Source organism: Mobula birostris, chromosome 28 (assembly GCF_030028105.1).
Source record: "Mobula birostris isolate sMobBir1 chromosome 28, sMobBir1.hap1, whole genome shotgun sequence".
Taxonomy (NCBI): domain Eukaryota; kingdom Metazoa; phylum Chordata; class Chondrichthyes; order Myliobatiformes; family Myliobatidae; genus Mobula; species Mobula birostris.
In genome coordinates, this window is record NC_092397.1 from 24,327,505 (window position 1) to 24,352,351 (window position 24,847).

Below are 24,847 nucleotides of genomic sequence, written 5' to 3' on the forward strand. Positions count from 1 at the left end.
CTGGATGACATCCTCATCTTTTCCAACAGTCCCCAGCAACACTTTCTTCATGTCCGCCAAGTCCTGCAGAGACTGGGGGAGAATAAGTTATCCGTAAAGGCACAGAAATACGAATTTCACGTCACCTCGGTCAGCTTCCTAGGTTATATCATCGAGAGCGGACAGGTCAGATCTGATCCCGAGAAGATCCAGGCGGTGACGGAGTGGCCCAAATCCACGGACCGCAAGCAACTCCCACGGTTCCTGGGGTTTGCGAACTTCTATGGCCGGTTCATCAGAAATTACAGTCAGGGGGCGGCTCCTCTGACCCGACTTTCCTCACGTGCCACACCTTTCCTTTGGAACTCCGAGGCGGACTCAGCATTCGCGGAACTAAAGAGGCGCTTCACGTCTGCTCCCGTTCTGATACAACCAGACCCTCCTGTCAATTCATGTGGAGGTTGACGCCTCCGACTCCGGGGTGGGAGCGGTATTGTCCCAACCTTCGGGCCCGAATCAGAAACTACATCCCTGTGCCGCCTTCTCTCGCCGACTGTCTCCCGCTGGACGAAATTACGACGTGGGGAACCGGGAGCTACTGCCGGTCAAGCTGGCTTTACAAGATGGAGACACTGGTTCGAGGGGGCGGAACACCCGTTCATATGTGGACGGACCATATGAACCTTGAATATATCCAGACCGCGAAACGCCTGAATTCTCGCCGGGCCCGTTGGTTATTATTCTTTGGCCGATTCAGGTTTACCCTCAAGTACCGCCCAGGATCCAAGAACGGGAAGCCGGACGCGCTATCCCGCCAGCATGACTCCAAGAATGACACTTCCAGTCCCGAGACTATCCTTCCACCTTCCTGCGTGGTTGCCTCCCTCACTTGGGAGATCGAGGCTAAAATAAAGGAAGCCCAGCGAGACGACCCCGACCCGGCCATGGACCCAGTGATCGCCTGTACGTGCCCGCCTCCGTCAGGTCCCAGGTTCTCCAATGGGGGAACACATCCCGCTTCGCCTGCGACCCCGGGAGTGATCAGACCCTGGCTCTACTGAGGAAGTACTTTTGGTGGCCGTCCATGGAGGGGGACACCCGTTCTTACGTCTCAGTTTGTTCCTTCTGTGCCCGGGGAAAAGTCTCTCATCGACCACCTGCGGGGCTACTTCGTCCTCTACATGTTCCTGGTCACCTCTGTTCACACATCGCCTTAGATTTCGTCACCGGTCTACCCCCTTCCCGCGGAAACACCACGGTCCTCACCGTGGAGGACCGATTCTCTAAGGCGGTGCTCTTTGTGGCCTCTCAGGAAACCGCAGATCTTCTCGTCCTCCACGCCTTCTACCTCCACGGAATTCCCATGTACATCGTCTCCGATCGGGGTCCCCAGTTTGTCTCGCAAGTATGGAAGGTCTTCTGCCAAGCCTTGGGCACATCCGTCAGCCTGTCATCCGGCTTCCACCCCCAGACGAACTGGCAGACGGAACTGGAAAACCAGGACCTGGAGGCGATGCTTCGTTACGTAACGGCAAGCAACCCACCTATCTGGAGCGACCACCCCCCGTGGGTTGAGTACGCCCGAAACTCTCTGGTGAGCTCTGCCATTGGGAGGTCTCCATTCAAGTGCTCCCTTGGGTACCAACCCCCGGTGTTTCCCGCGCAAGAAGATGAGATTGAAGTACCGTCGGTTCAGGACCATATTAATCGGTGCCTTAAGATTTGGGAGCAGACGCGCACGGCCCTACTCAAATCAACAAATCGAAATAAGAAGACAGCCGACCGAGATCGCATCCCGGCGCCTGATTACCGACCTGGGCAGATGGTGTGGCTGGCCTCCAAGGAAATCCTGCTCAAGAACGAACATAGAAAACTCGCTCCTCGCTTCCTGGGACCATTCAAGGTGGAAAGGGAAGGGTAATCAACCCCACAGTGGTCTGCCTAAAGCTAAGATCCATGCGCATCCACCCAACCTTTCATGTGTCTCAGTTAAAGCCAGTTTCCATCAGCCCCTTGTGACCCCCTGCCGAGACTCTCCCACCTGCCCGTATCATCGACAACCATCCGGCATACACCGTCCGACGACTACTAGATGTGCGCCGACGGGGCAGGGATCTCCAATATCTGGTGGACTGGGAAGGGTACGGTCCAGAAGAGCGTTCCTGGGTCCCCCGCTCCTTCATCTTAGACCCTTCCCTCAGCCAGGATTTTCATCGGGACCACCCGGACAGGCCGGGAGGATCGCCTAGAGGCTCCCATTGAGGGGGAGGTACTGTCATGATCCGGTCTGGCAATCCCCCACCCTGCAATTTGCCTCAACATTTGGGCCTCGATCACCTCATTTAGATTCCAATCATTCCCAAGTACCACTAACTACACGCACCTGCTTCCCATCAAACGGCAGGATAAAAACCCTGCGCCTACAGCAAGGAGCCGCCAGTTCGTTGGTCGACTCTTGTGATAGCAACCCCTGTTTCCTATTCCTGAGAACTGTTAGTTCGAAGCTTCGCATCGTCTCCTGGGTATTGACTCCCCGTTCGCGAAGGGGCTACTCCTAGTGTCTCTGCCTCAGCATCTGTGTCCTGCAGTTGGGTTCGTCCCCAGCCACGTCCTTACAACAGATTCAAAATATTAATAATATCTTGAGAATTGTAAGCTATGTTTTTAAAGGTACAATAACATATATAATCCTTCCTGGTGCAATCTGACCGGTACTATTAATACCCTTCTTAAATTCACACAAAGAAAAGTCTACATTACTAACATTGCTAAAGGTGACTTCCAACACATCAGAGTATTCACTTCAAACCTTACTTACCCCAACATCGTTTAGGCTGTTCACTTAATTTATCTCAGAACATAGCAAACCTACTGCACAATACACGTCTTTTGGTCCACAAAGCTGTGCCGAACATGTACTTACACATAGCTTTCACATAGCCCCCTATTTTTTCTAAGCTCCATGTATCTATCCAGGAGTCTATTGAAAGACCCTATTGTATTTGCCGCCACCACCGTCGCCGGCAGCTCATTCCATGCATTCACCACTCTCTGCGTAAAAAAAACTTACCGCTGACATTTCCTTTGCACCTACTTCCAAGCACATTAAAACTGTGCCCTCTTGTGTTAGCCATTTCAGCCCTGGGAAAAAGCCTCCGACTATCCACACGATCAATGTCTTTCATCATCTTATACACCTCTATCAGGTCACCTCTCAGCCTCTGGTGCTCCAAGAGGAAAAAGCCAAGTTCACTCCACCTATTCTCATTACGCACGCTCCACATCCTGATCATGAATTGCAGCAAATAACCGATCCATAAACACAGAGTTCTCTGTTTGATTAACAATCACCTTCTCAAATCAATACTGGGATTTTATAAAACCTATGAACCCGTTACCCTGCCCAATTCTCTTAATTCCCCAAACTTCTCCAAGTTTAATATCCCCTCCAATACAATCACAAGAAGATCTCCAGTAAACCTTTTTCGAACCTTCACCACTTTCCTCACTGCTGCCTGAGTCATTTCATAATTAAAAAGGTTACTTGGAGAGTCATACTTCAAAACTCCCCCAAACACCTTATTTCTCCCCTAATTTCCTCTGCACTCTCCACCGTCCACCATGGAACCTTCATCCTATTAATGTCATTTAAAAACAGGAGACGCTTTCACTGCAGTTTGATGAATAATGACCTTTCATTGCAGAAATCTATATCATCCTCGACGTTCAGTCGTGATAGAGGTTCATCACGTAAAACATCTCCCAGTTTGCTTTCCCAAACTTCCAAATCCTAAAAGTGGTCTCCTGTCCCTTATATAACTCCAAAACCAAGCTTATAAATATGGGAAAATCATCGCTCTCCAATGCTTCATCACCCATGACATCCCACTCACTGACTCCAGCCAGAATGTTAGAAACTGAAGTTAAATCTACAGCAGTTTCCAAACGATGAACAATAAATCTCGTACCTCTCCCACCATTAATAAACACAAAATGTGAAATATTGAAAAAAATCTACTACAATCAAACCATTCTGTTAACAACCCCACATTGAACGTATAACACCACCTCCTCTACCAACTAACCTGTCACATGTAATTACAATATATTCCTGCAAATTGACGCATAAATATGGTAACAGCCAGGTTTCATATTGGGTGAATTTGATGAATCAGAAATAAACTTCTTAATGTCTTGCCCATCCAGCTTCTCCCATTCCACTGCAATATCCTCAATCTCATTCTGTACCTGGACAAAGAGACTGAAATACAGATATCCCGCCCATCAGAGCTTCTTTTACAGTTTCCCACATAGCACCAGTTATACCTTGATATTTTCTGCAGCTTTTACAATAATTTTAATTTTCTCAGTACAACTAGATATCTGAACGGCACAATTCACCATATCATTTATAACATCACAAACTTCCTTTTATCAGCTAGTAGTGTATCGTTAGTAATGGACCTGTGATGCGACATTTAGCCACTGACCTCACATTCTGTTCTCCGACTGGTAATACCTTACTAACATTTGGTTTAACTTTTTGCTTTAACCTGTTGAACTTCAGCGGCATTCTTAAGCACTTCACATACTTACAAATTGCACTATGTTCTCACAATTACAACAATTAAACAATACGCCTTCACATTCTTCATACTTATGTTTCCCACCACACTTACTACACCTTAGTTTCCCATGACACACTGCCACGACATGCCCAAACCTCTGATATTTTTACATCTAAGCAGAGGCAGAATATAAGTTCATATATCATAACTAACATACCCAGACTAACTTTATCAGAAAGCTTCACCTCATCAAAATATATCAATAGATAAGTTATCCATCCTGTCCCCATTTCAGACTACTTGTAAACTCTTCACCTTCTTAACCTTGTCTCCCAATAAATGAGAATTAATCTCTTCGATCAAAATCTGCACCGGAACACCAGTTCTAACACCCCTGATACTTCTATTTTCATTAGGCAACATGTATACTTTTGTTTAAACCGAATTAAGTCTTCAAATGAAATGCCTTCTCACAGTTTCTTATCCTAACGATTAGCAAAGCACCTCCTTTAAGGTTTGAGCACAATCTATATTCCCAAAAGCAGTTTTTAACTCTGTGGCTAATTTCAAACGAGAAAACGTGAAGATGCTGGAAATCCAAGCAATACACAGGAAACGCTGGATGAACTCAGGACTGATCAATTGTCTCCGCCCGACGTGTCGACTGAACTGGCTGGCCTGTTGAGTTTCTCCAGCATTTTTTTTTTTTTTGTTTTGGTGTTGCTGTACTTGATTTCACGGGATTGATAGAAGGCTGTTCTTGGTCAAATTTAAACAATACCTTGAAATCGTTTTCTTTTTTTTTACAAAATATCCATCCCTACCGTTCCATCACTTGAAATCATTTCAAAATTTCGTTACATTTTCCGTTTTCCAGATCTAGATTCAACTGCATTCCAACTCCTCTGCCACTCACCCGAACCCTTCATTTCGGGTTCCTTTTCCAGACAGGATTTCCCCCTCCCTCCTGAATCTACATTATCAAATCAAGTCACTTCTTATTGCCATATCGACCGCAACTGCTAATACAGTTCACAGTAAAAATGAGACAACGTTTATTCAGGACCATGGTGCTACATGAAACAGTACAAAAAAACTACACTGAACTACGTAAAACAGCACAAAAACTACACTAGACTACAGACCTACACAGGACTGCATAAAGTGTACAAAACAGTGCAGACATTACAATAAACAATAAACAAGACAATAGGTACTGTAGAGTGCAGTAGGTTGCTGTCAGTCCAGACTCTGGGTATTGAGGAGTCTGATGGCTTGGGGGAAGAAATTTTTACGTAGTCTGCTCGTGAGAGCCCAAATGCTTTCGTGCCTTTTTCCAGATGGCAGGAGGGAGAAAAGTTTGTATGAGGGGTGCGTGGGGTCCATCATAATGCTGTTTACTTTGCGGATGCAGCGCGTGTTGGAAATGTCTGTAATAGCGGGAAGACCGACGCTAATGATCTTCTCAGCTGATCTCACTATCCGCTGCAGGATCTTGTAATCCGGGATGGTGCAATTTCCAAACCAGGCAGTGATACAGCTGCACAGGATGATCTCAATAAAACCTCTATTGAATGTGGTGAGAATGGGGGGCTGGGAGATGGACTTTTCTCAGCCTTTGAAGAAAGTAGAGATGCCGCTGGGCTTTCTTTGCTATGGATCTGGTGGTGAAGGATCAGGTGAGATTCTCCGCCAGGTTAGCACCAAGAAATGTGGTGCTCTTAACGAGCTCTACCAAGGAATCGTCTATGTTCAGCGGAGAGTGGTCGCTCCGTGTTCTCCTGAAGTCAACAACCATCTCTTTTGTTTTATTCACATTCAGAGACAGGTTGTTGGCTCTGCACCAGTCCGTTAACCGCTGCACCTCCTCTCTGTATGCTGACTCATCGTTCTTGCTGATGAGACCCACCACAGTCGTGTCATCGGCCAACTTGATGATGATATTTCCCATTACCCCCACACATTCACTGCCTGCGCCACCAACCGCTACTGCTCCTGAGCCAGTCAGCAATTCGAACCCTCCGCATGTGTTCTGCCGTCAATCAGATCTATGGGCGGAGCAACGCAGCGGGTGCGCACGTGTTGCAATGACGTCGCAAAATGTACGCATACCTTCCGCGGTCCACGTTCAGAAACGTCTGTTTGGAGGATCCAGTCCTGCGGGAGAGGCAGGGCGGCTTGAAACCCGTCCACATGGTATGGTTCTTTCCAAAGTGTCTCAGCTGTACCTTTGCCTGTCTTCTCCACACAGTCACAAAGCCAAACTGAGAGAATCGGCATGAGTGTTGGGAAAGAGCAAGAATTTACATCACACAACAGCCCCGGTCTAATGTGTTCGGAGTGACGTATACGGGCACCGGATGTTCGCCGAACGCTTTGAGATACAGACGTGTTCAGGGAATACCTGGGAAAAAAGACCGCTGAACACAACGTTCCTTGATTTCGGGAAACTCTCCCGTTCCGGGTCATTCGCATACTCGAATGTCCCACTTTCTAAATGAGGTTTAATGTGGATAAATGTGAGGTTATCCACTTTGGTGTCAAGAACAGGAAGGCAGATTACTATCGGAATGGTGTCAAGTTAGGAAAAGGGTAAGTACAATGAGAACTATGTGTCCTTGTTCATCAGTCACTGAAAGTAAGCATGCAGGTACAGCAGGCAGTGAAGAAAGCTAATGGCATGCTGGCCTTCATAACAAGGGCAATTGAGTATAAGAGCAAAGAGGTCCTTCTGCAGTTGTACAGGGCTCTGGTGAGACCACACCTGGGATATTGTGTACCGTTTTGGTCTCCAAATTTGAGGAAGGACATTCTAGCTATTGAGGGAGTGAAGCGTAGGTTCACGAGGCTATTCCCGGGATGGAGGGACTGTCGTATATTGAAAGATTGGAGCGACTGGGGTTGTATACACTGGCATTTAGAAGGATGGGAGGGGACCTGACTGAAACATAGAAAATAGAAAACATAGAAGATTATTAAGGGATTGGACACGCTAGAGACAGGAAACATTATCCGATGTTGGGGGAGTCCAGAACCAGAGGACACAATTTATGAATAAGGGGTAGACAATTTAGAAAGGAGTTGAGAAACAAACCTTTTCACACAGAGGGTTGTGGTTCTGTGAAGTTTCTGACTCAGAAGGCAGTGGAGGCAAATTCTCTAGAATATTTCACATAAGGGTTAGATAGAGCTCTTAAGGATAGCAGAGTGAAGGGACATGGAGAGAAGGCAGGAAAAAAGTACTGATTGTGGATGATCAGCCATGATCACAGTGCATGGTGGTTCTAGCTGGAAGGGCTGAATGGCCTACTCCTGCAACTATTGTCTATTGTCTAATACTTCAATCCCGTTTGTTTGGTTGAACACTTCTCTTGAATTTCCAGTTTTTATTTGAAGCAGGAAAACGGTCTCCCCGCCGGAGATTCGAACCATCTGTCTCCCACGTTACAGGCGGACATACTGACCACTGAACTAAAGAGGAATAAACACGAGTGTGGAATCTGTCTCATGGATGTCAGGGTTAGTAGAGTTCATATTAGAGTCACTCTGATGTTTGTTTGTTGAGAGTAGAGCTGCCGCTTTTTACCCATCCCCTTCTCACTGCGTATCAGTGGTGTATCAGGATTCTTTAGCGATTCAGTCACTTACTGTGTTCAAGAACTGGCCAAAGGAAGTGATCACATTAGCGTCTAACTGACCGGATATTTATAATCAGGATTTATTTCTCATTTACTGATCCGCGAAGCAGGAAAGCATTCGAATCTCTCGGGTCGCTTCTCCCTTCAGTCGGATCCCAGGTGCTGTGTTTCTCCGGTCTGTCGGAACGTCGCGACATCCACTGGTCGGAATAGGAACTGCAACAGAGTGAGGAACGATCCTTCAGAAAACAGTTCAGACACTGAGATCGAGTTACAGAATCTTATAGCACCACAGACCATTCTGTAACCAAGTCTGGTTTGCATCATGCGGAGATGGTGCTATAGTGGTGAGCATAGCTGCTTCCCAAGCAGTTGACCCGGGTTCGATTCCTGGCCATTGCAGGGTGTACACTTTTATACTAAAAAATAACCTCTAACCGGGCATTATGAACGCAGAACTCTAATTCATGGGCAATTTGTTGTGAGTGAAATTCACTCTAACGGCTCAGATGGATCCCTCATGTACGATAGTGGTGGTCCCTCTTGTAGGATGATCGAGGACCCCTAATTAAAAGAAAAACACAGCATTAGACCACGGAGGTCTGTTAGATTCCTGACCAAAGACACAACGCGCCTCAGAAATTCTCTCTTTCCTCACTTCCATCGGGCAGAAGGTACACAAGCCTGAAAGCACGTATCACAGTCTCACGGATAGTTTCAGTGCCACTGTTGTGTCTATTGAATGGTGTCCCGTAGGATAGGATGGACGCTTAACCTCACTAACTACTGCGTTATGGAACTGCACATTATTATTTACCTGCACCGTGCTTTCTCTGTCGCTGTTACACTTTATTCTGCATTTTGTTATTGTTTCACCTTGTTCTCTCCCAATACACTGTGTAATGATTAAATCTCTATGAACAGTGAGAATGAGAAGCGTTTCACTGTATTTCGGTTTATGTGACTGAAACACGTAGAACAGATTCAATTCCCACTGAGCCCGTTGCGGTAGCAGTAGGGAGCGCCGGCCTCCGGACAGCGCAGTTTCCCAGCTGGTAATGAAACGCAGCAGGAAATAAGAGCTGAGATCTCAGAGGGGGAGCAGTGAGAGAGGGTTTCAATGAACTCCTGTCGAAGGGAAGTTTCAATTCTCTTCAGATTATGCATCCCCTATTGACATCAATGGATCTGTGATTGAAAGGGTGAAAGTTGCTCGGTATGCACATCACCGAGGATCTCACGTGGTCCCTACACACCGGCGGTGTGGTTAAAAATAAACACAACAGTACCTCTTTCACTTCAGACTGTTGAAGAAGTTTGGTATGGGTCCCGAAATCCTCATGACATTCTGCAAGGGTAGAATTGACAGCATCCTGACTGACTGCATCACTGCCTGGTATGGGAACTGTACTTCCCTCAATCGCAGGACTCTGCAGAGAGTGGTGCGGACAGCCTAGCCCATCTGTAGATGTGAACTTCCCACTACTCAGGGGTGTACAAAGGACCCGAAGGATAGTTGGGGACCCCAGTCACCCCAATCTCGAAACGTTCCAGCTGCTACCATCCGGGAAACAGTGCCGCAGCATAAAACCCAGGACCAACAGGCTCCGGGACAGTTTCTTCCACCTGTCGGACGGACTGATTAATTCACGCTGATACAATCGTATTCCTACGTTATATTGACAGTCCTGTTGTACATACTATTTATTACAAATTACTATAAATTGTACATTGCACATTTAGACGGAGACGTAACGTAAAGAACTTTACTCCTCGTGTATGTGAAGGACGTAATTAATAAAATCAATTCAATTCCATGAATGGTAGAGACTTCACAGTGCCGAAGTCGAATCACAAACGAGAAAATGTGCATATGATGGAAATCCAAGCAACACACACAAAATAATAGAGGAACTCAGCAGGCCAGGCTGCTTCATGATGCTGAAGAAGGGTTTCAGCCTGAAACATCGACCGTATACATTATTCCATAGATGCTGCAGCACATTTTCTCTTGTATGAGAAAGAGATTTAAAAGAAACTGTTGATCACTGGCTTGAAGCACCAGCCTTTCGGTTAACAGCCGAACGCGCTCACCGATTGCGCCACAGAGACGAGCATTCAAAGAAGTACGAATAAATGGCACAATTCAATTGAAATGCGGTTTCTTTCTACAGATGCATAATATGACACATTTGAGTTTTAAAACACGAAGGTGCATAAACGCTGTCGCCAACAGAAAATATAGCAGAGGATGGTTTCGATCCATCGACCTCTGGGTTATGGGCCCAGCACGCTTCTGCTGCGCAACTTTGCTGGGGAAAATACAAAGAATTGTTGTGTGTGAATGTTGTGCAATGCTTTGTGTGTCTGTGTGTGTTTATCTCTGGGTCTGTATATGTCTGGGTCCTTTCCCTCGTTTCCCCGTATTCATACCCACTTTCTAAACTTTCTTTCGCTCGTTCCCTGTTTCTCCTCTTTCTCTTTTTCTCCACCTTTCTTTCTTTCTTCCCTGCTTTCTGGTCCACCCAGTTATTATCTCTATGCCGTTTAGTCTCTATCCTTTCTTCCATCTCGTTCCCGCTATTTCGCCAGTGACTGTATTTTACATTATTTAATTTTTCAAACAGACAATTCATCCCACTTGTGAGGCTTTGAAAAAAATAGCGACATTTTCACCCACAACGCGGATTCAATTCCGAGGTGACATTAACTTCCTAATCCTGTCCTGATGATTGAATGACTGTCGGAGTCCCTTCAGTGTTGAACCAGCAGTTCAAGTTGTGAAGCGGAACTCGCGACATTAATGCACTAGAAGTACTGACTTCAAATGCAGCAAATCCTCCACCGGCATTAAATGTTGGTATCATGTTCAGATCATCACGGCCGGACCAGTGAGTGACAGATAGGGAGGTGGGAACTATCGCTGATGCCCTGGAACGAGGGGCGGTTTTTCCATTTCTCCACCGAAGCTTCGTAACTGATACAGTAAGGGTTGGGTTTTAACTCCCCCACGTGGGACGGTGTAAAGACACGCTGGCAGCTGAATATCACCTATCACCTGGCTTCTCCCCCTCTTCTCCCACTTTGCAATCCTACTCCTCATTTGTTTACTCCAGTCCTCCTGAAGGGTCTCGGCCCAAAGCGTCGACTGTACTCTTTTCCATAAATGCTGCCTGACCTGCTGAGTTCCTCCAGCAATTTGTGTGTGTTAATCCGTGTGTTCTGTCTCACTTGCCAAACCCGTGATTCTGCTTGCTCATAACATCTTCCCAAATCTTTTGTAAAGTAGATATTCGGAGAAATGTTCTTATATTGCAAAAATAAAATTATGTTTGATTAATTCAACAAAAGCTGTTAATAGATACCAAAACGTACTATAGAAAATTGAATTTAAAGGCCTTTTTGATTAAGGAAATGGACTCTTTAACTCCCAGAGGCAGACTCTTGATATGAGTTGTTTCTTTGGTCTGGGAATGAGTTCCCAAACATTAAATTGATGTTATATCTGTTCATGAATCTCTCTCTCTCTCTCTCTCTCTCTCTCTCTCTCTCTCACACACACACACACACACACACACACTCACACAAACACCGATACACACACACACGCACACGCACGTAAACAAACAGATACACATACACATACACACGCACAAACACACACACACACAAACTAAGTTAAATACTGAAAGCGCAGTGGCTGGCAAACTAACGGAGTAAATGTGACAACTCAGTGGAGATATTGAACACGAACAGGCCTGGAAATATCTCAAAGGAATTATGTTAATATTAGTTTTATGTGGATATTAATAAATACGCGATGGTCATAACCTCCTGACAACGTGTTATGCCTTTGGAGAGACGGCGCTCCTGTGAAGACACCAACGGACAAAGCTCTAGAAACATTTCGAGGTAGTTAAACTATCACTGAAGTGGAGTTATAGGAGTGAGTTGCAAACTCAGCACAAGAAATGAAAGAAGTGAGAAGGGAATCTATGTGAAACGCTGAGTGAGGGCGCAGTGCGGATATTGAGGGATGAAGGAGAATCAGCGAGGGAAGGATGAGGGAGTAACTTTAAGTTCCTCAGTGTTATCATTTCAGATTATCAATCCTTGGCCCGGCACATACGTTTCATTACAGAAAAGGCTCGGCAGCGCCTCTACACGCCATCTAAAATGTTGACAGATTTCCATAGGTGTGCGATGGAGAGCATATTGACTGGTGGCATGAGGACCTGGCATGGGACCACCAATGCCCTTGTACGGAAAAGCTCACAAACAGTAATGGATAGAGCCCAGTCCAGCACAGGTAAAGCCCTCCCCACCGCTGAGCTCAACTACACGGAATGTGGGATCCCGGCCATCCAGGTCATACTCTCTTCTCGCTGCTGGCATCAGGAAGGAGGTAACCCACCAACAGGTCCATTACCCCTCAACCATCAGATTATTGAAGAAGAATGGACAACTTCATTTACCCAACACTGAACTGTACTCACAGCCCAGAGACTCACTTTCAAGACTCATCAATTCATGTTTTCGACATTTATTGATTAACTATTATTAATATTTGTGTAGTTTATGGTTTTGTTCACCTTTGTAGTTTGCTGCCTGCGCTGAGTGTGGTATTTCATTGATTCGCTTTTGTTTCGTTCTATTTACTATTGACGCTCCTATGGTGACCTGTATATAATTCGGGAATACATTTAGTTTAATCTTGCAGCTTTGAATTTTCGGGAGAGGAATCTATTGGGTGAGACACGGATGCTGTTTCACACTATTAGCGACGAGGTGGAAAGATTGGTGGAGCCCAGCAGCTTTATTCTCTGGGACAGCATTGCGGCAGAGGACTGCACCGAACGGAACGCCTTATCTCCGGACATTGAAGATAGGAAGGGGAGTGGGCGACACAGGTCTTCCAGTTGTTTCATTTGAATGGTCATCTCTGCATTGGAATCACCAGACCACTGTTCCAGCATTTCATATGAACGTGCTGTTGTGACTGTAATCTATATTCTCATCCAGGAGGAACCAGTCTCATCACATCCCATTTGTTAAGACCTCTCAGGATTTTACATCTATTCTGTAACAAGTTCTTACTGCTCTATATTCCAAAAGATACAATCCTTATATCTCGAGCTCGGTTCAGAACACAAGTTGCACACCACAGGTATTCATTTAATTTTAAGAAATAATGTTTACTCATTTCCCCCGATTAACACCAGCCCTTTAAATGCCCGTACTCTAAATGGTGTTCCAGATGTTGTGTCTCTATATAATTGAAAAAACAATTTCTCTACTGATGGATTCGGGTCTCCTCGCTATAAACCTTGCTTGCTTAACCAAAGTTTTGGAACATGGTGTGTGGTTGCCAGCAAGCATTTTGGAATTGACGTCCTCGCTCAGCTGAATCACGTTGACTGTCAGAGGGCGACAAAACCTTAGCATTTCGATAAAATGGTCCCTTCTATTTTAAACTACTATGTTGATTAACGTTACGTCCCATATCACTGAACTTCACACACTCACTAGTATTTTGATATCTTTCTTTTTATGTAGTTTTAGAATCGGTGTGAAACTGGAAGATGTATAGTCAGACAGTGAAGTGGGGATGTGGAACAGATTGACAGAGCAGCCGATGTACTGTGGGGAGAAGAGGCATTGTTTGCAGTCCAGAGCTTCTGCATACTGATCCATAGTAACCATCTGTAATCAATCCCCATCTTTCCTCGTGTAGGTTCTTATGAATTCAGGGTGTTCATTGGAAATTCTATCGGTTGAGTGACTCTGGTCACTCTTAACATTCGACTGATCATCTGCCACCAACATGGACTGAACTCCTTTCCTATTGAGCCGTACGTCTCCAGAACTCCTAATCTTGGCGCTCCGTGAGTGTGTGAAGAAATGAGATTATTCCAGAGAGTATCGGCCCACCGTGTTTAAGGTCTCCTCAACGGACAAGCCTAGTGACCACTTGCCGCGTTCCCTCGTTCACTAAAGATATCATTCCTTAAGCACGGGCCCTACCTGCAGGCAGGAGAACGGGGTCGTTTGGATCTTCCTTTCTCAGAGGCAATAGAGGGGAAATATATTAACGAGAGAGGATTCAAATTCATCGCACATTTATTATCAAAGAAGGTATAAATTATACACCTTGAGATTTGTCTGCTCATAAGCAGCCACAAGGCAAGAAACTCGAATAATCCAATTTTAAACAGACCAAAAGCCAATACGCAGAGAAAGAGGGAGAAAGAAACACACATCGTGCAAACAAGAGAAGCAAGCTAACAGCATCCCGAACCAGACTGGATAACAGATCCGCTCCCGGAGCATCTGGAGTCGGCCTAAAGACTCGGTCCCAGGTTTTCACACCCACGAGGCAGAAAAGTACAACAGCGGGATCAGCCGCGATCTATTTCATTGTGTTATTTATCAATTACATCAACCGGCTGAGAAGTTAACGAGACCTCGAGATTGATTGAATTAAACCACTTTGGTGTGAGTGAAAGCATCGTAAGCTGCAAAATATCGACAGGAGGAAATAGTGTCCTTTGGCTCATTTCGGCTCTATGTTGTTCGACCCATTGATGTTTGTCCCGAAGAACAGCCCAGAGACAAAGAGAGGGAACGCAGAAGAGATACAATGGAAGATAAACAGAATGTGTGACAGCAGGACTACTGAAGTCGTCTTGATAGATAATGCAAAACACATTCATTGCTGACATGCCTGGAACGGGGTCTCCGAATGGGTCGCAGCACAGAGATAAGGACAGGATGGGGCAGGGGGTAGGGAACACGGAAAGAAAACAGAGAGACACAGGCAGAGAGATAGGCGCGAAATAAATCAACGAAGAGCAGTTATTAAGGGAAACGATGTGATGTCAGCAGAACCCCGATAAGCAAAAATAAAGGTAAGGAATTGGAAGCGTCCACAACGGAGCAGCTCAGCACCACGTTCAGCCAATAGCAGAGTGGCGTAGCGCGAGTGTGCTGGGCGCATGGTCATCTATTCGGACGAAACCATCTATGACTTGTCTAATTTACCGCGGATTCGAGAATCGAAACTTCTGTGCACTCTGTAAATTAACTGAAGCTTTGTATGCAGGGGATATTCATAAGGATTTTGCCTGAGATGGGGAGTTCCGGTATAAACTGAGACTGGATAGAGTGCGGTTGTATCCATGGAGTGCTGGAGGTGACGGAGGTCTTTGAAGGTCATATCAGATTAGCGGGGGCCTATCAGAATACTAGTAAACTGCCCTAACGCGTGTACACCTAGACAGCATCAGATGAGGAACTTCATGAAGATGGTGTCTGGAAACTGGAACCCATGTCTGAGTGGCTGGTGGAAGCATGTACACTCACAACATTAGAGAATTGTCTGGGCGAGCACCTCAACCATCAAGGCACTGAAGGCAATAGCTCGTAAGTGATTTTTTTTTTTCTGGTGAGATTGGTTCTTGATTGTCAGCATGCACGTGGCGGGCCGAAACGCCTGTTTCAAGGTGGCATGAGTCTGTGATTCTATCTTACATTTGTTAACCACAATAAAATGGTGTAACTTAATCGTGTACTGGAGAAAGGGTGTGGCGAGGGATCCCACAGGGATAGCTAGATTGAGTGGTGAATAGACTGACACAGTCAGGGTCAACACATCATCCGGCATGTTTTGATGTGTCCTAGTTTGTTATGGGATTCTGGGTTAGACTGAGAGCAGGGCGCTGCACTGGTTGGTTGATGGAGAAAATGTGAAAGATAGGAAATCCATCTTTGATCGACTGGCCAGCCCAGGGTGAGTAATAATTTTATACTCAATCATGGATATAGCTATTTTCGGGGTTAGACCAGCCGGCCGAAAGGAGTCTGCGCATATCCGGTTCTATGAATAGTGTTTTTTTTTTCTGATAGTTTCAATGAAGGATGAAAATTCTGCTAACTGCGATCGTTGGAAATCACTTTGCGTCAATTTTCTGGAAGAGCGCTATGTTCACCATTATATCACCATTGTGCCATCATTCTGCAGGAAGCTTGGGTCCTGAATCGTCTCCAGGGGTGCATGACTGTGACTCGAGCTGCTTCCTGAGTCTGGTCACTCTGATTCCAGACTGCGCTGCAGTTCCCGTTATGTCCAGTTGATGGCGACATCTTTCTACAGACCGGAGATAGAAAACTCCCAGTAATTGGAACGGAATCGGACTAAAGTGAGAATGATCCCTTCAAAATTCGAAGAGCTACACATCGTTTCCTCCATGTCGCATTTATTTTGAACAAGACGGAGTTGAGTTCGAACGAGAGTACTTCCTTTCGCTAATCCTTGAACGCAATAGGTGACTGAATCGCTGGTGGAAACTGAGACACCTCTGTGGGAAGGACACTGACTCCAAAATTGCACTCAACAAACAAGGTAATTCTATCCACCGTCTTGTGATTTTATATGTGCTTGAAATGACATATCTACAGTAATTCCTCGTTAGTGTAGTGGTTAGTATCCCCGCCTGTCACGCGGGAGACCGGGGTTCAATTCCCCGACGGGGAAATGCTGATTTTACTGCTCAAAACACAAAGAAAAGTGAACAAATAATTTGGCATTGAAGTGATCAGTTCAGTGCTCATTGGGAAGGTGGAATCTCTTGCTGCTGTGAGCTCGGAATGGTAGAATTTTCCAAGAAGAAGGACACGTTGTGTTCAGACAGTTTCTTCGAATCTCCCTGGGAGAATCTGTATTTCGCAGCGTTCGTTGTTACACTCAGCGGCTGAGTCCATCACTCCGAGCACACTAAACCGTGCCTTTAGTTGTCAGCTATCAACTCCCACATTTTCGCACCACTTTAGCAAAGTAACTAACCTACATTAACTGTCATTTGCATCCTCAGCTTGTTTTCCTGCGCAAAATGACTCCAGTCTCCTACTGCACAAAGGGAAATCAGACTTTACAAAGACCTTTCTTGCCGAGCTTGACTGCACGTTATCTGTGAACTTTCCCTGCCAAAGCGCTACGTTAACTTGACTTGCTGAAGATCCTACCACTTTCCTTTCGTTCTGTAAAGGACAACATGGATTGTGGGTGCAGTTGAATTGTCCAGAGAATTCAGGTCTCCTCAGTGATCCTGTCATCGACTATCCTGAAGAGGAGGGTGCTGAACAACAATGTAGGCAGCCGTTCTTTGGGCCATCACGCCGCAGAGTGCTCTCAGGCAAGAAATTAAAACAAGGTTTAATATCAGCAACTGGAGTTGCACAAACTTCCTAGCAGGGATTGAAGTCAATTATAGGTCCTAAAGGTGATAATAGAGCCGTATGTAACTCCGGACCAAACTTCTTACCCTTAACAGCTTCCAACGGGATCCACACGGCTAAAGTTGGTGATGTTCTCAGATACATCAAGGATGTTTGTCCATTATTCCAGGCCAATGATGGCACAGCTATCTTCGCTCTCAACCAACAGAACGTTTAATGCTGTTCAGTTTTGAGAGGCAACTTTGCAGCTTGCTGCCATTTTGTGATAATGTCATTGGTGTTCAGACTTATATCCGCACTGTGGCTGTGTCGTTAGCCAATTACCGCAACACTGGGGCCATACCGATCCTCTCACGAGTCAGTCTGGTAGTTCCCCAGAACAGGAACACTACAATCCAGTAACGCTGCTCAGTCTCCTTCAGCCTTCAACGCTGTCAGATGGTATGTATTTGGTACTACCTTCGCCAAATTGTAATAATCGCTTGACAGCGTTTGTTCAGACCAGAGACACCATTTAAATCGAAAGGGGATACCCTGTGACAATAAATACAGTCGGCTTGCCAGCCGATTCTGTAAGTGCCATTTAAAGAAGTTGTGATATCACTGGTGACATAGGTATTGTTACCTAAATCTGATCCCATCACCCCGTAGTTGCAGTAACAGACTTCACCCTCATCCTCAGAAAGCAGCTTCAGAGCTGAGAATTCATACAGTCCATTATAAGAAATTTAATGCCATCGTTCAAAGCAGTTCCATTGGCAAGTGTGATTTCTCTGGGCAGTTCAGCCCAATGCTCCCTTCACAGCTCTAACATTGTTACCACAGTGAAAAACAGAATCAAACTTTCCCGAACCTCGTCACCTCCACTTGGCCTTCGGCCCGGCGCTGACATCGATGGAAGCTTGTGATCTCCTCGCTGTCAGCGAAGGATCCGCCACCTTGCCACGTTTCTGCCACGTCGAATTGTCTTCAATTCCAAAGGGAAGCTATAAACTATTACTTGTGATAATCAACCCACACAAATTGCTGGAAGAACTCAGCAGGCCAGACCGCATTTATGGAAGAAGAACTTTTTTTTTTCATAGATGCTGCTTGGCCTGCGGAGTTCCTCCAGCATTTTGTGTTTGTTGATAGAATTTCTAGCATCTGCAGATTTTCTCTTGTTTGCCAATTGCGATAATCGTTTGACGGAAAAAGTGTGATGAACAAAGCAGCAATGAACCTCATGATACCGACCACCACCCCATTTCAGTGAAGCCTTCTCTTTTGTACAGCTCACTCTTGCACCACACGAAGTCCCGGAGAACCGGTAAATGCAAGCAGACATTTTCCATGCTGTGCTCGTTGACTTCATTAACTTTGTCTCCAACTTTCACCCTGCCCTCAAATTTACCTAGACCATTTCCGACACCACACTCTCTTTCTTCATCTTTCTGTCTCTATGTCTGGAGACAGCTTATGTACTGATGCCTACTATAAGCCTACAGACTCTCATAGCTACCTGGACAATTCCCCTTCCCAACCTGTCTCTTGCAAACATGCCATCCCCTTCTCGCAATTCCTCCGTCTCCGCCGCATCTGCTTTCAGGATGAGGCTTTTCACTCCCGGACAAATGAAATGTCTTCCTTTTTTAAAGAAAGAGGCTTCCCTTCCTCCACCATCAACTCTGCTTTCAAAAGCATCTCTCCCATTTCACACACATCTGCTCTCACCCCATCCTCCTGCCACCGCACTAGGGATAGGGTTCCCCTTGTCCTCACCTACAGCCCCACCAGCATCCGGGTCCAACACATAATTCTCCGTAACTTCCGCCACCTCCAACGGGCTCCCACCACCAAGCACATCTTTCCCATCCCCCACCCCCATTTCTGCTTTCCGCAGGGATCGCTCCCTCCGCGACTCCTTTGTCCATTCGTGCCCCCAATCGCTTCCCACCGATTTCCCTCCCGGCACTTATCCTTGTAAGCGGAACAAGTGTTACACCTGCCCTTACACTTCCTCCCTCACCACCATTCAGGGTCCCAGACAGTCGTTCCAGGTGAGGCAACACTTCACCTGTGAGTCGGCTGGGGTGATATACTGCGTCCGGTGCTCCTGCTGTGGCCTTTTATATATTGGCTAGACCCGACGCAGACTGGGAGACCGTTTCGCCGAACACATACGCTCTGTTCGCCAGAGAAAGCAGGATCTGTCAGTGGCCACACATTTTAATTCCACGTCCCATTCCCATTCCCATTCGGATATGTCAATCCACGGCCTCCTCTACTGTCACGGTGAAGCCACACCCATGAACGGGAAACAACATCTTATTTACCGTCTGTGTAGCCTCCAGCCTGATGGCATGAACATTGATTTCTCTAACTTCCGTTAGAAAGCACAGAAACCATAGAAACATTACAGCACAGAAACAGGCCTTTTGGTCCTTCTTGGCAGTGCCGAACCACCTTTCTGCCCAGTCCCATTGACCTGCACCTGGACCATATCCCTCCATGCACCTCCCATCCATGTACCTGTCCAAGATTTTCATATATGTTTTCATATATGTTCTGCCACTTTATCTGACAGAACATTCCACACTCCCACCACTCTGTGTGTGAAGAAGCCCCCCCCAATGTTCCCTTTAAACTTTTCCCCCTTCAACCTTAAACCGTGTCCTCTTTTTTTTTCTCTCCCTTAGACTCAGTGGGAAAAGCCTGCTTGCATTCACTCTATCTATACCTATTCTAATTTTATATACCTCTATCAAATCTCCCCTCATTCTTCTACGCTCCAGGGAATAAAGTCCTAACCTATTCAACCTTTCTCTGTAACTGAGTTTCTCAAGTCACGGCAACATCCGTGTAAACCTTCTCTACATCTTTCAACCTGATTAATATCCTTCCTGTAATTAGGTGACCACAACTGCACACAATACTCCAAATTTGGCCTCACCAATGTCTTATACAATCTTATCATAGCATACCAACTCCTCTACTCAATACTTTGATTTATAAAGGCCAACATACCAAAAGCTCTCTGCATGACCCTATCTACCCGTGATGCCACTTTTACGGAATTGACTGGTTGTGGTCGCTTCCACAGTCTGCTCCAGGGTAGCTTGTAGATTGAGTTATCGAGTTTTTGAATCAGTTATTGATTGTTATGTAGTCGATTTGAATTTTGTTGTTCCCATCTGGGCTTCTCCATGTCCATTTCCTTCTTGGATGTCGTTTAAACCAAGTGTTGATGATTATCTGATTGTTTGTTTTACACCATGGTATAAGTTTTTCACCTGTTTCATTTCTTTCTCCCAATGCCTGGTCTACAGCAATAAGGTCTTCTCTTCTATCACCAACTTTTGTATTGAAGTAGCCCATGACTATGATGGATTCTTGTGATTTGCATTTTTCTAGTGCTTTGTCTAGGGAGTGGTAGAAGGCATCAATTTCTTCCTCTGAGCTTGCCATTGTGGGTGCAAATACTTGGATGTTAGAGATGTTGTTATGTTGTCCTTTTAGTTTGATTAGCATCATTCTGTCTGAGATATACCAGCATCCTGACAGGCTCTTGGGTGTGTTTTTGTCTAAGACGATTGAAAGACCCTTTTCATGTTTATCTCCACCAGAGTATATCATCCTGACATAGGTGTTTGCGTTTTGCAGGTGGTCTAAAGCCGTGTGGAGAGCCATTGAGATTGCATCTGCCCTTGGCCTATTCTGGCAATAGGCAAGTTGCAATGGGGCCAGGTCCTTGCTGAGACAAGAGTTCAGTTTGGTCATGTGAAACCTCTCAAAACATTTCGTTACTGGAGATATTAGTTCTACCAAGCAATAATGATGAAGGCTGCTCGCATTATTCTTCTTAGGTACTGGTATAATTGTTGCCGTTTTGAAACAACTGGGAACTTCTGACTGTAACAGTGAGAGGTTGAAAATGTCCTTGAATAGTCACGTGAATTGGTTGGCACAGATTTTCAGAGCCTGAACTGGTACTCCATCGGGATATTTCACGTTGCGAGGGTTCACTGTCTTTAAAGGCAGCCGAGCATCCGCCTCTGAGACGGAAATCACTGGGTGATCAGATACAGCACGGAGCGTCTCCCATCCAAAGCAGACAGAGAAGAAATTGAGTCATCTGGTAGTGAAGCATCACTGCCATTCATCCTATTGGGTTTCACTTTGCAGGATGTAATGTATTGCAAACCCTGTCTGAGTTATCGCACATCCGATGTCACCTCGGATCTCGTTTGAATTTGTCTCTTCGTGCTTGAAATACCCTCCACAATCATATCTGGTTTTCAGGTACAGGCCTAGGTCGTCTGAGTTGAATGTCACAGATCTAGCATTCTGCAGACGACATGCAGTCCTTAAGTCCTGTATTCTTTGACTGTTTAACTGTTACCTCTGTGGTACAATTTAACTCTTTGCTCTGTTTGTATTTGTACACAACCATTGGCTTGTTCCCAGCATATAGAACAAATTATTGAATAGTACAGCACAGCAACAGACCGTTTGGCCCATAAAATAGATCCAAACAATATGAAAAGTAAATCAGTAAACCCCGAAAATCTAATCCTTCCGACCAACACAAGGTCCATCTCCCTCCATCCTCCTCATGTTCATGTACCTATATAAACATTCTGTAAAAAACCCAAATGTACTTAGGTCCACCAATCCAGCAGTCTGAGTAAAAAAAAACTTACCACTCACAGCTCCTTTCAGACTATCCGCTCTCACCTTCAATGTATTGGCCATTTCTACAATGTGATGAACACACTCCATATCGACTCGATCTGCGCCTCGCATAATGTTATAAAGCTCTGTCTCATCTCCCCTCGGCCTCTGCTGCTCCGAAGAAAACAGCCCAAGTTAGTCAGGACACTTCTGTCAGCACACGCCATTTCAACCAGAAAGCATCCTGATAAGCTTCTTCTGCTCCTTCTCCAATGCCTGGAAATCCTTCCTGTACTGCGTCAACCAGAACTATATGCAGTACTGGAGATGTGGCCTAACCGGAGTCTTTTTAATGCTGCAACACCACCTCTTGAACTTTGAGCTCAATAACTCATCTCATTAAAACAAACATTTGATCAGCATCTTAACCGCAGAATTACCTCCGTAGTCACTTTCAAGGAACTGTAAACTTGGACCTCAAACCGCTCTGCTCAGCAACACTGTTAATGGTCTTCACCCCGCTTAGCACTTTACTACTTGCATTTGGCCTACCGAGGTGCAACACTTCACATTTATCTGTGTTCAGCTCCACCTGACATTTCACTGTCCTTATCTGCGAGTGATCTACATTGCACTGTGTTCTTTGCCGGATTTCTTCACTATCCACAACTGCACCACTTTTGGTATCATTAAAAAAAACTTATTAAACAACCCATCTACATTTTCATCCCAGTCATTTTAATATTTTACACATAGCAGGGAGCCCAGCACAGATCCCTGCCGAACACCACGAATTACAGACCTCCAGCTCAAATAAGCCTCTTCAAACACTTTCTTTAATCAAGAGGCACTTTGTTAAATGCCCGAATAAAATCCATGTAGACGACATCATCAGACATACTTTCATCTACGTCTTTCGTCACCTTGTCAGAAAACTCAATCAAGTTGTGAAGCTGCGACCTTCCCAACAGGAAGACACGATGGCTCTCCCTAATTAGGCCGTGGCTTCCAAAAGCTCATATATACAATCTGGAAGAATGTAACCCAGAAATTTTTGTACAACTGACGTGTGACCTGCCGGTCTACAGTTCTCTGGATTTTCCCTTGTTCCCTTCTTACATACAGGTTTAACATTCGCCACTCATCCATCCTCTGGGTACTCGCCTGTACCTAGGAAAGATATGAAACTGCTAGTCAAGGCACTCTCGCCTCTTGCTTCATTCAAAAACTTGACGTAAACCCCATCAGGCCCCAGGATGTCTTTAACCTTAATACGCATTAGGAGACCCAATACTTCCGCCTCCTTAATCTCAAAACTTCATGACATATTATATTTGCAGCACTGTCTCCTTGTCCACATCTTTTCCCCTAGGTAAACACTGAAGCAAAGGACTTATCATGTATTTCACTCATATTCTCCATATCCAAGCAACTGTTCCCCTCTTTATCCTTGAGGGGTCCTACCCTCTTCCCATTTATATTCTTTTCCTAATATATGCATACAGCGCCTTGGGATTCACCTTAATTCTACTTGCCAAGGACTCTTCATGGCCCCTCTTGGCTTTCGTAAATTCCTTTTTTTCAGTTCTTTTCTTGATTCTGTATGATCTTCAACTTCTTCAGTTGTCCCCAACTTCCAAAACTTTACTTAAATTTCCTTTTTATTCTTGACTGAATTCTTCAGTTCTGTGGGCATTCAAGTTTCTCTTCTATTTCCTTCTCTGTCCTTCGTTCTAACAGGAAGATACATTTCCTGTACTCTGTGCAATTAATTTTTAAACACTCTCGGCATGTCTGATGTGGATTTACCAGAATAAAAGATATTTCCGATTAACCCTTCTTAGTTCGTGCCTAATGCCCTCCTAATTTGCCCTTCTCCTATTTGAAGATAACCCATCCTTATCTGTCGCTATCTTAAAAGTGAGGGAGTTGTGGTCTCAGTCATCTAGCTGCTCATCCACTAACTGTGCAGTTACCTGAATAGACTCATTACCCAACAGCAGGTAGTAGTACAATCTCGTTCGTTTGATAGCACGCTTCCTGTTCTTCGGTTCTCTTCAAATGAACTCAGTGTCTGAACCCTCCTGTGTGTAGCTGTGAAATCGTCCTCATTTGTAGTCCAACTCACACCTCTTTTACCTCCTTCTCTAGCTTTTCAAAAACTTCAAACACCTTGTAGATTAATCACGCCTCCCTGCCCACTTCTCAACCAAGTCTCTGTAATGGACGCAACATTACAGTCCCATGTACTGATCCCTGTTCCGTGTTCATCAACTTTACCCATAATATTCCTGACATTCAAATACACAGCATTCAAACTATATGTTTCATCTGCTAATTTGATTTTGCCTGTCCATACTTTCACCGATGTCTACCTTCGTGTCTAAACCTTCACTTAATGACCTGGTGTTCCGATTCCCCGCCCCCTGCAAAACGAGTTTAACCCCCCTCCTCCCGAATAGCATTAGCAAACATCCCGGCCACCATATTTCTTCCCCTCCAGGTCAGATGTAACGGGTCACTCTTCAAAAAGGTCACCCCCTAGCCCAGAATAAGGTTCCAATGATCCAAGCTTGAAACCCTGCCCCCTGCACCATCTCCTCTGTCACCTATTCATTTGTGCTGTCATCCTATACCGACATACACAAGCCCATGGCACCGGGAGTAATCCAGAAATTACTACCTTGGAGTTCCTTCTCCTCATCCTATATCCTAACTCTATACACTCAGTCTGTAGAACCTTTTCCACATGTTTGGCAATGACATTGGTGCTAA

The 24,847-nt window shown here is 45.3% G+C and overlaps 1 protein-coding gene and 1 non-coding gene across 2 annotated transcripts in view; one reads left to right on the forward strand and one right to left on the reverse strand.

The window, feature by feature from the left end:
* Positions 1–24,847, reverse strand: part of LOC140189013 (uncharacterized) — a 1,003,756-nt gene that overhangs the window by 531,184 nt on the left and 447,725 nt on the right. Inside the window, exon 2 of the mRNA XM_072245685.1 lies at positions 507–524. Coding sequence (XP_072101786.1) covers positions 507–524 — 18 coding nt within the window. The remainder of the gene's footprint in view (positions 1–506; positions 525–24,847) is intronic.
* trnad-guc (transfer RNA aspartic acid (anticodon GUC)) lies at positions 16,647–16,718 on the forward strand. The gene has a single exon. It is a non-coding gene; the product is annotated as a tRNA-Asp (tRNA).